This window comes from Leucopleurus acutus (assembly GCF_964270905.1).
Source record: "Leucopleurus acutus genome assembly, chromosome: 9".
Classification (NCBI taxonomy): Eukaryota; Metazoa; Chordata; class Mammalia; order Artiodactyla; family Delphinidae; genus Leucopleurus; species Leucopleurus acutus.
Window position 1 is genome coordinate 107,633,956 of NC_139144.1, and position 14,557 is coordinate 107,648,512.

At 46.0% G+C, this 14,557-nt stretch overlaps 1 protein-coding gene across 3 annotated transcripts in view; it reads left to right on the forward strand.

The window, feature by feature from the left end:
* The window catches only part of UBE3C (ubiquitin protein ligase E3C), a 121,292-nt gene extending 107,055 nt beyond the window's left edge, over positions 1–14,237 (forward strand). For all 3 annotated transcript variants that reach the window (XM_082845907.1, XM_082845908.1, XM_082845909.1), the window contains exons 22-23: positions 2,883–3,013; positions 12,621–14,237. In XM_082845907.1, the coding sequence (XP_082702033.1) occupies positions 2,883–3,013; positions 12,621–12,791 (302 nt within the window). In that variant the 3' untranslated portion in view covers positions 12,792–14,237. The remainder of the gene's footprint in view (positions 1–2,882; positions 3,014–12,620) is intronic.
* Positions 14,238–14,557: the final 320 nt, after the last annotated feature.

Below are 14,557 nucleotides of genomic sequence, written 5' to 3' on the forward strand. Positions count from 1 at the left end.
AATCTTCATGGCCTTGGATTCGGCAGCGGGTTCTTAGATACGACACCGAAAGCAGGAGCACAGAAAAAAGTAAATAAATTGGACCTGATCAAAATTACAGGCTTTGTGCATCCAAGAACGTTATTAAGAAAGTGAAAAGACAGCCTTCAGAATGGGAGAAGGTATTTGCAAATCATATGTCTGATGAGGGTCTGGTATCCAGAATGTGTAAAGAACCCTTACAACTCAACAAGAAGACAAGCCGGTTCAACGACGGGCAGAGTGCTTGAATAGACATTTCGCCAAAGAAGGTATTACACATGGCCAGTACGCTCAGAAAGATGCTCAGCGTCACTAACCACTACGGAAATGTAAACCAGCCCAGAGGGAGATGTATTCACATCTCTTAGGATGGCTCTTATTACACACACACACACACACACAGAAAATAACAAGTGTTGGCAAGGATGTGGAGAAATTGGAACCCTCATTCACTGCTTGTGGGAATGTAAAGTAGCCAACATGGAAAATGGTTTGGTGGTTCCCCAAAAAGCTCAACATAGAATTACTATATAATCCAGCAATTCAGGACTTCCCTGGTGATCCCGTGGTTAAGAATCCGCCTTCCGGGCTTTCCTGGTGGCGCAGTGGTTGAGAGTCCGCCTGCCGATGCAGGGGACACGGGTTCCCCCCGGTGCGGGAAGATCCCACATGCCGCGGAGCGCCTGGGCCCGTGAGCCATGGCCGCTGAGCCTGCTCGTCCAGAGCCTGTGCTCCGCAACGGGAGGGGCCACAACAGTGAGAGGCCCGCGTACCGGAAAAAAAAAAAAAAAAAGAATCCGCCTTCCGATGCAGGAGACGTGGGTTCAATCCGTGGTCGGGGAACTAAGATCCCACATGCCTCACACCACAGCTAGAGAGTCTGCGTGGCGCAGCTACTAAGCCCGCACACTCTAGAGCCCGTGCACCACACTAAAAGATCCCACGTGTCGCAGTGAAGATCCCACGTGCTGCAACTAAAACCCGACACAGCCAAACAAATAAATAAATATTAAAAAAAATAATAATCCAGCAATTCTACGCCTAGGTCTATATCCAGAGGGATTGGAGGCAAGGACTGAAACACCTGTGCTCATGCAACATTGTTCACAGGAGCCAAAAGGTGGAAACAACCCCAGTGTCCACCTACAGGTGATGGATAAACGAATGTGTTGTAGACATACAATGGGAATATTATGAAGTCTTAAAAAGGAATGACGTTCAAATGCACGCTACAACGTGGATGAATCTTGGAAACATGCTAAGTGAAATAAGCCAGACACAAAAGACAGATACTGTATGATTCAACTTCTGTGAAATACCTGGAAGTGGCAAATTCCTAGTCACTGAAAGTAGATGAGAGGTTACCAGGGGCTGGGGAGGGGGCACAGGAAGTTACTGCTTAGTGGTTATAGGAGTGTCTGCTTGGGGTGATGAAAACGTTTGGGTTGGAAACAGCAGCGATGGTTGCACAACAATGTGAATGTAATTAACACACTTGGATTAAACACCTGAAAATGGTTTAAATGGTGAATTTTATGTTACATGTTTTACGACAATTTTAAAAAGAAACCTATCCATACTCCTCTGTTCTGTGGAGTGCTGTTTCCCAACCTTTCCTCCAAGGTAAATTTTGAAAAGGTTTTGGAAGTGGATCGTAGTGAAAGTTGCACAGTATCGTGAGTGTAATTTCGTTTAGTGAAACATCTTTAAGAGCACACTGAGAGACCAGATCATGGTTGTCTGTGGGGTGGACATGGGGGTCTTTGGAGGAATGGATATGTTTTAAAACTGGATTGTGGTGATGGTTTCAGAACTATAAATTTACTAAAGTAAATTACGTATATCCATGTGTGTATATTTATATGTATATAAATGTGTGCCTGTGTCTCCCCTTTCTGTAATTAATTTGTATTGCTCTAAATTTGAACTCTAATATTTCTGTAAAGGCAGGTAATACCTAAGGTCACACTGTCCTCACTGTCAAGTCTTCTGTTGAAAAGAATGAAATCAATCCAGGCTTTCCTTGCCAAGGAAGTGGTCTTGGCCTCTTTGCGTTATCCTGTCTTCACTGAAAGCGTATGCCTTTAATGATCCTAGCTATTCCTATTCTAGTAAATAGCTTTAAAATATTACCATGTTCATTTCGGTGCCAATTAATGCACTTAAGATATTTTATTGATGGTATTTCTGTAGTATATTAACAATGAGGGAACAACATATAGCAATTATTTCCGTTTTAGGAAGCACTTAACTAGATTAAAAGCTGTAGGTAGCAGATATCCCACTTCAGAACAGTGGTCTAATTGAGTGCTGGGGTGGGTTGGTAACCACGGTCTCTACCTTGTTGTCGGAAGGATGGGTGATAAAACAAATTTAGATACTAAGATGTGTTGGCAAAGTAACTAGCTCCATTAAAAATAAAAATCCCAGTGTTTCTGCTATTTCTAGATGTGTGACCATCATGTAAATCCTTTGTTATTTAGGGTTTGCTACTCAACAGAGGCTGATTTTTGACCCCTAGCAGAGTTCTTAAAACTCAGACCCCTTTGCAGCATCTTTTGCTGCTAGGGTTCATCTTGTAGCTGCAGGGTGTTTGTTCCTCATTCTGGCCTTTGGTACTCTACCTTCTGAAGCTTCTCTCCCTGCTGTGTACTTGCCCGTCATCTACCAGGACAGAATAAAGGTGTTTCTCTAGAGTTGGCTTTCAGCCGTGAGCTGAAAGAAGAAAAGACTGTTCATCACTGGACAGGCACGGCGAAAAGGAATCACTCTTAAAAGTTTGTTCCTCTGGTGCCTTTAGGAGAATCTTGCTTCTGCACTTACCTCGTTTTTAATACAGACGTCTGTTCCTTTTGTCATAGGCGGTTATTCTGCTGATCACCCCGTGATCAGAGTCTTCTGGAGAGTCGTGGAAGGCTTCACGGATGAGGAAAAGCGCAAACTGCTCAAGTTCGTGACAAGCTGTTCCCGCCCCCCTCTCCTGGGGTTTAAGGTACGCAAGCTCGCCGGGACTTTAAACACCAGCTTGTAACTAAGAAAGCCAGCGGGGTAGCAGGTGGGGCTGAACGAAGTAGTGCGCACACATTGTTTTCAGAGAATAGCGTTGACAGTGTGTCAAAACACCCGGTTTATTATTTCGGTACTATGTTTTTAGCCTCATTAACTGAGTATTTCAGCTCCATCACTGAAGGATTGGTTATTATCTGTGTATCCTGGTGCTGGTTTTATTTGGGTTTTTTTTCCCTGCGTTCACAGCGTCGACCTATTGCTGTGAGGGTTGTCAGTGTGTTGGGGGTTAAAAGCGAAGAGCTGCTGCAGCCGGGCGGGCGCACTGTGACGTGATTAGTATCACGCGTCCGTGCGGCTCAGGCTGGTTTCACTTCCGAACTGAAGAAAACACAGGCTACGAATGTTGACGGCTACGAATGTTGACGGCGGGTGTTTGGGAAGAATGATGGCGTGAGCAGTAGTATATTTTTTCCTAGTTGCTCACTGTTACTTATTTCATGTTACCTGGCCTTACTGTGTCGTTTCTGGTAATTCATGTTGATCTCCTATAAACTGGCTTAATATTTTTAGCAATTAAAATTGGTCATGGGGGGCTTCCCTGGTGGCGCAGTGGTTAAGAATCTGCCTGCCAGTGCAGGGGATATGGGTTCGAGCCCTGGTCTGGGAAGATCCCACATGCCACGGAGCAGCTAAGCCCGTGAGCCACAACTACTGAGCCTGCGCTCTAGAGCCCGCGAGCCACAGCTACTGAGCCTGTGTGCCTAGAGCCCGTGCTCAGCAACAAGAGAAGCCACCACAATGAGAAGCCCACGCACCGCGGTGAAGAGTAGCCCCTGCTCGCCACAACTAAAGAAAGGCCACGCGCAGCAACAAAGACCCAACGCAGCCAAAAATAATAAATTTATAAAAAAGATAAAATAGGGCTTCCCTGGTGGTGCAGTGGTTTTAGAATCTGCCTGCCAATGCAAGGGACACAGGTTCGAGCCCTGGTCCAGGAAGATCCCACATGCCGCATAGCAGCCAAGCCCGTGAGCCTAGAGCCCGCGCTCTGCAACAAGAGAAGCCACCGCAGTGAGAAGCCCGCGCACCGCAGCGAAGAGTAGCCCCTGCTTGCTTGATCCCTGGTTGGGGAGCTAAGATCCCACATGCCTCGCGGCCAAAAAACCAAAGCGTAAAACAAGCAATGTTGTAACAAATTCAATAAAGACTTTAAAAAATGGTCCGCATCAAAAAAACCTTTAAAAAAAAAAAAGATAAAATAAAATTGGTCATGGGACAATTTACGTTTTTCTTATTAATAGTAAAAGAAATAAAGCTATATTTAATAGTTCAAAGAGGCACACAGTGGTATATATAACATAAAATAATACCAAGTTAGGTAGCATTGTATATGCGTCTGCTTGTGAAACCTAATGGATTGGCATTCCCTTTCCAATAACCTTGCATTGGACACTGAGTTATGTATTGGTTGTTCTTTTCTTCAACTTCTTACTTTGAAATTATTTAAAATGTATAGAAAAGTTGCAAGAATTGAACAAAGAACTTATTAACCCACTTTGACCCATCGTTAACATTTTGCCACATTTGTTTTATCATTCTCTCTATGATATACATATATTTCTTTCTGAATCATTTGGGAGTAGAAGTTGAAGACATGTTTCTTACACATGTTTCCTACCACCTCAGTGCTCTCTTACACAGACACAGTTAAGTGATCAAAAGTAAGGACTGCCCAGTGACGTACTGAGCTTCTCTGAGCCTCTGCTTCAGAGTGTGGTCCTGAGACCAGCAGCTTCAGCACCACCTGAGACCTTGTTGGAGTGAAAACATTCTCCGGCCTCGCCCAGACCCCGAGTCCACTCAAGGAGGGGGCTCAGCCCTCCTGTTTCTGCCTGCCCCTCGGTGTCCAGAGCACCTGCAGCGGCCCAGCCGTCCCGCCGTCCTCCGTGGACTCGACTTCCCTGGTCTGCAGTCCAGTCCGAGGCTGCACACTGTTTACTAGCCGGTTTCCTCCAGTCTTTGTTGAACATTTTCAGCGGGTCCTGGCATGTTATCCGAGAATGTCCCTCAGTACAGTGGAGCAGTTCCACTCCTGGGAACGAGTGGACTCACGTGTGTTCACACAGTTCTCACGGGATCGCTCAGAGCAATATTACTGATAATGACCAAAAACTGAAACAGTCCAAATGTCCATAAACTGGTCATGGATAAACAGAATGTAGTCTCTCTGGGCAACGGGATAGATTCAGAAATTAAAGAGAATGGATTGCTGATACGGACTACCACGTGTGTGAGCATTGAAAACATTGTGCTGAGTGAAAGGACTCAGACAATAGACTACAGACTGTGTGATTCCTTTTACATGAAATGGCTTTAAAGGGGTGGAAATGGGGAACTTTGGGGGAAAATGGCAACATTCTGAAGTTGGATTCATTTTTTTTTAATATATAAATTTATTTTTGGCTGCATTGGGTCTCTGTTGCTGTGCGCGGGCTTTCTCTAGTTGCGGCGAGCAGGGACTACTCTTCGTTGCGGTGCGCGGGCTTCTCACTGCGGTGGCTTCTCTTGTTGCGGAGCACGGGCTCTAGGTGCGCAGGCTTCAGTAGTTGTGGCTCGCGGGCTTCAGTAGTTGTGGCTCACGGGCTGTGGAGCACAGTCTCAGTAGTTGTGGTGTACGGGCTTAGTTGCTCCGCGGCATGTGGGATCTTCCCAGACCAGGGCTCGAACCCGTGTCCCCTGCATTGGCAGGAGGATTCTTAACCACTGCACCACCAGGGAAGCTCTGAAGTTGGATTTAAATTGTACATTTAAGTGGGCAAATATTACAGTATGTAAATTACACCTCAGTTAAGGTGTTTTATAAATTGACATCAGTAGCTTAATACAGCATCCCCAAAAGTGCCATCAGAACTAGAGCAGTAAAGTAGAGAAGTGGGGAAAGGGGTGTGGCATAAGTGCAGTGATTCTGTTTTTCGTAGGAGGTGAGTCGCTGACTATTTCAGGGGCAATGAATATAAACAATTACTGAATAATATTATTCACTGATGTAGCAGAACTAAAATCCCTTCTCCGTCTTCCAGACTCTCAGACGGAGAAATAAGCATGCAAAACAAGACAGCCAAACCAACTCTATTTACCAGATAATAGAAAACAAAGCTAACGTGGGCAGTCATAGAGCAGAAAACAGAACTGAGAGCAAGCCGAACTGCCACGACAGGGAACGCGCACAGAATAAATTCATTCATTAGAAGAAGAACACTCAGACTGAGTCAGAAAAAACTGTGTACAAGTGACACACCTAAACAAAGTGATTCAGGAAGATTTAGTGAAGCTGCTAGCTTGGTGTATAATCCCCCCTTCTCCCAAAGAAATAGATGGATCTGCTTCGTGGGTTTAAGCCCTGGCCTGCAGAACCAGATATGAAAGTTGGCCTCTATGGCTCTATGAAAATTGGGCAACAACGTGAAAGAAACATGTCTCCGCTTTTTGGTTCCTCTTGGGCTTGTAGTGAAGTCTGGAAACCTGGCCATGTAGGATCTAAAGAGCAGGAAGAAGGCAGATGGAAAGTGCAGTGGCGCGAATAAATGGCGCTAATATGGAAGGTTTCCCGCCGGAACAGTTAGTATTGTCCATCTGAACAGTCATATGAATTAAATTCTTATATAATAAGATTCTAATATGATTAGGTAATTTTGTCAGTAAAATTTATTATGAGAGACAAAGCTTACAGTTTCTTCCAGTTTCAAAACCACACCAAACCTAGAAGTAAGAAAACTAAGCATCTAGTTTCAAGAAGGGAAGTTTGGAGGGACCTACTCCATCAAAAAATTGAGTGGAAGACCTAGAGATTTCTGCCAGCTCCAGGTTAATTAGTTAAAGCCCGTGGTTTTTGCTTCAGTAAAAATTAGGAGTTTTGCTGGAAGGTTCTAGACATTCTGGCAGCCAGTGGAAGAGCCAGTAGACGTATTACAGGTTTGGAGGACAGGAAAAGTTGAGGGACTTATATTAACTTTCAAAATCCCAAGTAGAATTATAGTGAAAATTCTCTGGTTCTCTGCTGATGATCCCATATAATCGTAACTGAGTTACCATTATACCATGAAAAATAATTTTTTGGAAGCCATGAGACAGCCTTCCTGTTTCACATTTTTTTCAATGATCTAAAACATTTTAAATGCGAAATTTATTTAAGAGTTTTCAAATGCTTTTGTGGTTGTCATTAGACTCCAGATTTGGAGAAATCACCATAATATTTATGCTTTTCAGTCAGCTCATGTGCGCTGAAAGGGCTGACAGGATTCAGATTTGAAAGAAACTCCTTATTGCCAGGTTACTGGAGAAGAGTAGCATCTGCTAAAGCTAATTCAAGTTTAATATGTTTAAGGAATGTGATTGTTACAGACAAAAAAAATCATTAAAGTGCTGTAGAAAATTGTTACGTTGCCATCAGGCCACATAATAAATTGATGATTTCTCTCACTCTGAATTAACGCAAATTCCCGTTGTGCTCTGTTTAGTTATGCACAGAATGGTACCCTTGACTCAGATTTCAACAAAGAACTTCATATTTTTTTAAACTTTGAGACACCAAATAGGAAATTCAACTAGCATTATGATAGAAACAGTAAAATGTGTCATTTAACTGCAAAATATATTTCAAACTTTCCATTTACCAATCATTTATCCATTTACCCAGTACTTATTGACCCTGCCTTCAGAGACCCTTTTCTGTTTCAAAAGTGTGATGTTTTTATTTTAGTATATTCAAGCATTTGAGAAAATTGTTGCCCTCAATGTACTCAGAATGCTAAATAATCAATGTAATAAATGTTATTTCTGTTTCTCTTTTGGTTCCGTTTCTAACTTTTTTATGAGACATTTAAAGTGGCACACAGGGGCTTCCCTGGTGGTGCAGTGGTTAAGAATCCACCTGCCAGTGAAGGGGACCTGGGTTCAAGGCCTGGTCCGGGAAGATCCCACGTGCCGCGGAGCAACTAAGCCTGTGCACCACAACTACTGAGCCTGTGCTCTAGAGCCTGCAAGCCACAACTCCTGAGCCCACGTGCCACAACTACTGAAGCCCGCGCACCTAGAGCCCACACTCTGCAACAAGAGAAGCCACCGACCGCAATGAGAAGCCCACGCACCGCAATGAAGAGTAGCCCCCGCTCACGGCAACTAGAGAAAGCCCGCGTGCAGCAACGAAGACCCAACGCAACCAAAAATAAATTAATTAAATTAATAAATTTATTTTAAAAATAAAGTGGCACATAAACTATAATTAGGGGTAAAGACAGTGGGTTTTAGCACATATTAACATGCCACAGTTTTTGTTTCTTTGGTTTTTTTCGCCTGCATTGGGTCTTCGTTGCTGCGCACGGGCTTTCTCTAGTTGCGGCGAGTGGGGGCTACTCTTCGTTGCGGTGCGCGGGCTTCTCATTGCGGTGGCTTCCCTTGTTGCAGAGCACGGGCTCTAGGCGTGCGGGCTTCAGTAGATGTGGCACGTGGGCTTCAGTATTTGTGGCACGCAGGCTCCGTAGTTCTGGCGCACGGGCTTAGTTGCTCTGCGGCATGTGGGATCCTCCCAGACCAGGGCTCGAACCCGTGTCCCCTGCGTTGGCAGATGGATTCTTAACCACTGCGCCACCAGGGGAGCCCCCACAGGGATTGTTTAAATGAAGTTTTTGTTTGCCGGTAGAGAGCCACGTGAGGACTGATGATAAGAAGCATGTAAGTCTCTGGAGTCAGCAATTGGTGGCTGTGCTCTGCTGCTCGGTTTTGCCCACGTCATAAACTATGTGCTAAATTCAACATGTAGATGAAACAAGATCCAGTTGAAATGCAGTTTCGGCCGTTTGGGCACCTGTCGTGGGCTGATGTGCCACGTGCTCGGGGTCCCAGTCAGGGCAGGAGCTGCACTCCTGTTTTGTTCTTTCTTTTCCTCTACAGTGGTTAGTAGGTAATTATTTTTTATGCTATTCTTTTTTTTCCTTGTAACAAAATTAATGTTTTCATTATAGAAAACTGGAAGTTGTGGTTTATAAAGAAGAAAAAAAATACCTATAATTACTCCCATTCTAACCATTATCGTGTTTGTACGTGAATGTGTGTTTGTATCTATCTATCTATCTATCTATCTATATATATATATATGGGCATGTGTTTATGCAGATAGATATGATTTTAAAATATAACTTAAGCTGTATCGTGTTCAGTTTTACAGGCTACTTTTTTCACTCAACATTACATCAGGATCATTTTTCCACATATTAAATAGTCTTTGAAATATTTTTAATAAACTTCATAATGTCCCATCATGTGAGTCTACCACAATTTACGTACTATTTTTTTTATTAGTTGTTTACAACTGTTCCTTCCTATAGTGCCGTCAGCATCCTTGTACCTAAATCGTCTGCATCTCTGATTATTAGGATCCGCTCCTAGAAGTAGAGGCCGTGGTGAAGGATGTGAATGTGTGTGAGTTCCTGCTGCTTCCTGCCAGGCTGTCCCCACAGAGTTACCAGGTTACACCCACAAGAGGAGGATTTGGAGCCAGTGTCCGCAGAGACCACTGAATAGACTCGCCTCTGCAGTGGCATTTGAAGCGTTTGCGCTCCTGTCACAGCTCTAAGGAGGGAGCGTGCTAGTGTAACGGGCGCCGACCAGGCCCACCGTCCTGGTTCTCACTCCTCCCCAGGCACCAGCTGGGCTGCCGTTTTGCTCTTCTGTCACCATTTTCTGTGTACGTTTGGCAGAGAAGTTTAACTAGCCAGGCTTCTGAAACCCTGCAGCAGTGGAAAGGCGAGAGCACACAGGCCCAAGAGCTAGCAGACTGAGGCTGTCTGGGTAAAGACAGTCCCCACTGCATTGTGCTCCTGCTGGAAGGGAATGTATACATCACATCTTGTATCTAATGATGTTCATGTATCACAGAGAGAGTCACTGGTTATCTGTAACCATCAAAGGACCTGGTGTGTTCAGTCTGGAACAGTGTCTAGGAGTTCAGCCTGCAGATACTTTTGCCCAATGTAAAATGACTTGAGGACGTGGTTACTTATTGCATCATTGTTTGGAAAAAGTGGAAACTTTTCCACTGGGCCCCGTGCAGCTACAGAGAAGCTGGGGAGACCAGCTTGGTGTGGGAAGGCCACAGAGACGCATTATCAGATGGAAAACCGTCGAGGGGCAGACGGCGTCTATAATGTGCTAGCGCCTTATGCTTGTTAGGTGGACGAGGGAGAAAACACTCTTGTCTCTGTGGAAGGTCCTCAAGACACCCACAACATTGCTGCTCATGGGGTGGGAACTGGGCAGCTGGGGGCATTTTTACACTATAGCTGAAAAAAATAGCCAGAACGTCATTATTATGTCTAACAAATGACAGCGGATGCCCGACGCCATCCGTGCTGGTGCTGCGGACAAGCTGCAGTCCAGACGCTGCGTCTGCCCGGGCGTCTCTCTAGCCTTTTCTGGCCTGCAGGCCCCGCCCTCCTCAACTCTGCCTGTGGTCCAGTCAGTGGGGGAGCTGGGTTGCTTCTTTGCGTGTCTTGTAAACTGGTCGCTAGAGGTTTCACCGGATTCTAGATGTGAATGTTCCCTTTGGCAGTAAGGCTGCACAGACGCTGTCGTGATGCTCACGTCCTCTGGCTCCAGCATCAGACCTCGTGGTCTTGAGTCGTCTCTGCAGCGCGGCTCCGTCTGTTTCCAGCGTCCTGGCTTTCCGCATCTGGGCGTCTGAGGGGCTGAGCGGTCACAGAGCTGCGGTCGCTGCCTAGATCCATTCTTTGCTGTGCTTGAAAGCAGCCATCTTCCAGTTGTATCGTTTCTTCCTTTCTTAGCCGATTTCTCTATTACGAAAAACTTTATATTTTCTCATCAGCTCTTTGGTTACCCTGAGGACTGTTTGTACAGCCAGGATACAATAATCAAGGAACTCTTGATTATTCCTCATTTACAAGTTATCAGAACATTGAGGGGGATAACTGGCATCTTCTGAAGTACATTTTGGTTCCTTTCTTATCATTATGAACTTTTCACATTTGATGTGTTTCAGTCCGTTGCAGTCGCTCTTTGATAGTGCCCCATCCGTGGGCGGGCGAGGGCCTCCAGGTGGGCTCCAGGGTCCCAGGTTGCTTTGCGTCACTTTCTTGCTTTCTGGTATGAGACGATAGTAACACTTGTCACGTACATTTCCTGGCCCACGTCTGGAATCGGATGTTTTCCCAAGAAGCTCTGTTTCCTTTCTTCGAGAATAGGTTGGTAGAGACCAAAACCCAGGCACTTGATCTGTTCATTGTCACAGGTGGTCATTGTGTCCAGGCCTTTTCAGTGGACAGAGCTAGGAAATGGGAGTTCTTTTGTCCCCAAGAGAAAAATTCATCACAAGTTCAAACTGCTATTTCAAATTGAAATTTAGGCGTATAAGGTTTCTACCCCTTTGATTTTTATATTGGGGTCTCTCTGCCTATGAAAACCGTGGCTCCTGTTAGTTCATTTGCTTCCTCTGATAAGTTCTAGGGCCCTGCTCTAAGTTATAGTTGTCTCTAATACTTACATAACAGTGGGGCTTCCCGGTGGCACAGTGGTTAAGAATCTGCCTGCCAGTGCAGGGGACACGGGTTTGAGCCCTGGTCCGAGAAGATCCCACATGCCACGGAGCAGCTAAGCCCGTGCGCCACAACTACTGAGCCTGCGCTCTAGAGCCCGCGAGCCACAGCTACTGGAGCCGCATGCCACAACTGCTGAAGCCCACATGCCACAACTACTGAAGCCCACGCACCTAGAGCCCGTGCTCCACAACAAGAGAAGCCACCGCAATGAGAAGCCCGCGCACTGCAACGAAGAGTAGCCCCTGCTCACCGCAACTAGAGAAAGCCCACGCACAGCAACAAAGACCCAACACAGCCCCAAAAATTAATTAATTAAAAATTAATAGCCATAAAAAATACTTATAGAACAGTTATACATCATACTACAGTGGTTTTAGAACAATACCAATAATTTACTGTGACAAAACCGTTGTAAGATTTCTTTGCAATTCTAAAACACTGGAAATATTCCTCTCTGTGTGATTAAGCCACCAATAAGTAGGTTTATTTGTTTCATTTTGCTTTCGATATTTAGAGATTGCCTTTTTCTCTCCTGGATTGAAATTGTTTTACGTTCACTGTTGCTGCATCCACGTGGCCCCTGAGCCTGATCCACACAGTGTGGTTCATTTGGAGAAGACGGGCTTCTGCCCTTCCTGTGGTTTGGTATAAGCAGAGGTTTATATCTTCAGCTCTTCACCCTTGTACCTTTCTGAATTTTAAACACATTTTTAAAAGACTAAAAAATAAAAGCTTTAGAGACCCTGTTCACTGACAAGGCTATGTCTCCCATGAATTAATGCTATTCTTTATCCCTTTTTATGCGTGGAGCCCAGGGTACAGTATTTGGTAGAAATTTAGAGCTGAGTCTTGAGCGCAGTGCAAGAGCGAGTGTCCTTTTGGGGAAAGGTGACTAGGGGCGGCAGCTTTCGTGTACGAGTCTGGAAAGCTCATTTCAGGCCGTGCTTGTTAACCTTCTCCTGCACACCCGCTGTCTTCCAGGAGCTGTACCCCGCGTTCTGCATTCACAACGGGGGCTCCGACCTGGAGCGGCTGCCCACGGCCAGCACCTGCATGAACCTGCTGAAGCTCCCCGAGTTCCAGGACGAGGCACTGCTGCGGAGCAAGCTGCTCTACGCCATCGAGTGCGCCGCGGGCTTCGAGCTGAGCTGAGCTGAACCGGCGCGGCCGCGGCCCACCCTTGACGGCGAAGGCCAGGGCCTCTGCGCGGCACCTCCGGCCAGCAGGGCGCCCAGGCTGGACCCCTGGCTCTCCTGGGTCCCTCCCCCGCCACCCCTCTTCCTGCATTTTTAAATGATTTATTAAGTTGTGCTCTCGTATTTAGATGGGCGTTGCTTTTCAAATAACTTAAAATAACAAATGTTATGTGCCACGTGGCTAACTTAGTAATTTTGCCAAGAAGAGCACAGTTTTAAGACTGGTGGCAACTCAGTGAAATTAACCAAAGATGAAGCTTTGGCTTTGCTGGTGGAACCGAGCGCGGCCCGGGCTCCTGGCAGAGGCGCTGCTTGTGGCTCGGCCCAGCTCTGGGTCTGCAGAGAGACAGGCCTGAGGGCGGAGAGGCTTGCTCTGGGGGCCGCTGCTTCTTGTGTGGTTGAATTGTTTACAGGCCTAATTGGTAAAACTAAAGGCTTTTTTTTTTCCCCCCCTGCTGCCTTTTCCCAGAGTGGTTAGGTTTGGAAAGTAGATAACAATGGTAATATTTTATTTGTGTTTTTTAAGCCATTTCCCCAAAACGGGACTAGCATGCTTGTTTCCGGCCTGCCGCTGACCTGCATCTTGATGGTTCGGACGTTACTGTGTGGGGGTGTGTGTGAGGCGGGAACTTCCTTCTGTTTCCATTTCTGTCTCCACCTTGTGCCTGGAGAGCTTTCAGGGGAGGGGGTCCCGGTCCAGTCCCTGCGGCGTGTGTGACCCACGAGGGCTCGGGGAGAGGAGACCCTGCAGCGCCGTCTCAAGTCACTTGAACCAAAGTGGTCCTGCGCCTTTGCACTGCGGCCCGGGCTCCGCGGGCCGGTCCTCCTGGATGTGCGGGGATGCCGCGCTCCCGCACCCTCTGCCCCCCCATCGGTGCTGCTGTGTAGGAGGGGCGGGCGGCCCAGGCGCCTGGGGCCTGGGTGATCCTCTCGGGATTCGGCACTTTATCAGGACCTGGGTGGTTTCAGTCTCCACAAGTCTCCAAAAGCGGAGAGCATTTCAGAGCATCACCTGTGGACACAGATGCTGGGGCCGCGGAGGACTCTGGACCGTGCGCGACTTCTCTCCCACGGCTGGTGTTTCGCTGCCACTGGAGCTCTGAGCTGTCGTGTTGAACTGGCCAGAATTAGCAATATACTTCTAAATGTGGGAGAACTGAATGACACTTTCAAGACCGTGACCGTTATCGAAGCAAAATGTATAATTTCTTAATTTGAAGAATAAATTAAGTGTTTAAATGCTGTTTGTAGTCTTGATATACAGAAATAAAATAATTAGGGTTTGTCCTTGGTTTTATTTTTATTTTAGGTCGTTTTGTGTTGAATGTTCTGTAGCTTCTTTACTTAATAGTTGCTGTGTATATTTTATCATCAGTATTTTGGAAGCGGAATATCTGGGACTGAAGAGAACTGGGCAGTTACTCTTATTTGGGTTCTTTTCCTCAGCTATTCTGAGCATATTTATTTGTATGTTCCAGTGGCTAAATATTTGCATTAAATTTTTTCCCAAGTCCATGTTGGAGTCGTACCCCAAATCATTGTAATTAGTTCTATTCTGCCCTAGTGAAACCACAACTTCTGAACATTAGTTTTATCAGGCTTGTTTAAATGTCATCAGTTCATACAGGTACAGCCACCTATGCTTCAGAGGAGGTATACTAGGCAGTAACGCCTGCCGTCTGAAATGCGCTGAGCGAGGCTTCGAGAAGGTTGACCTGTAAC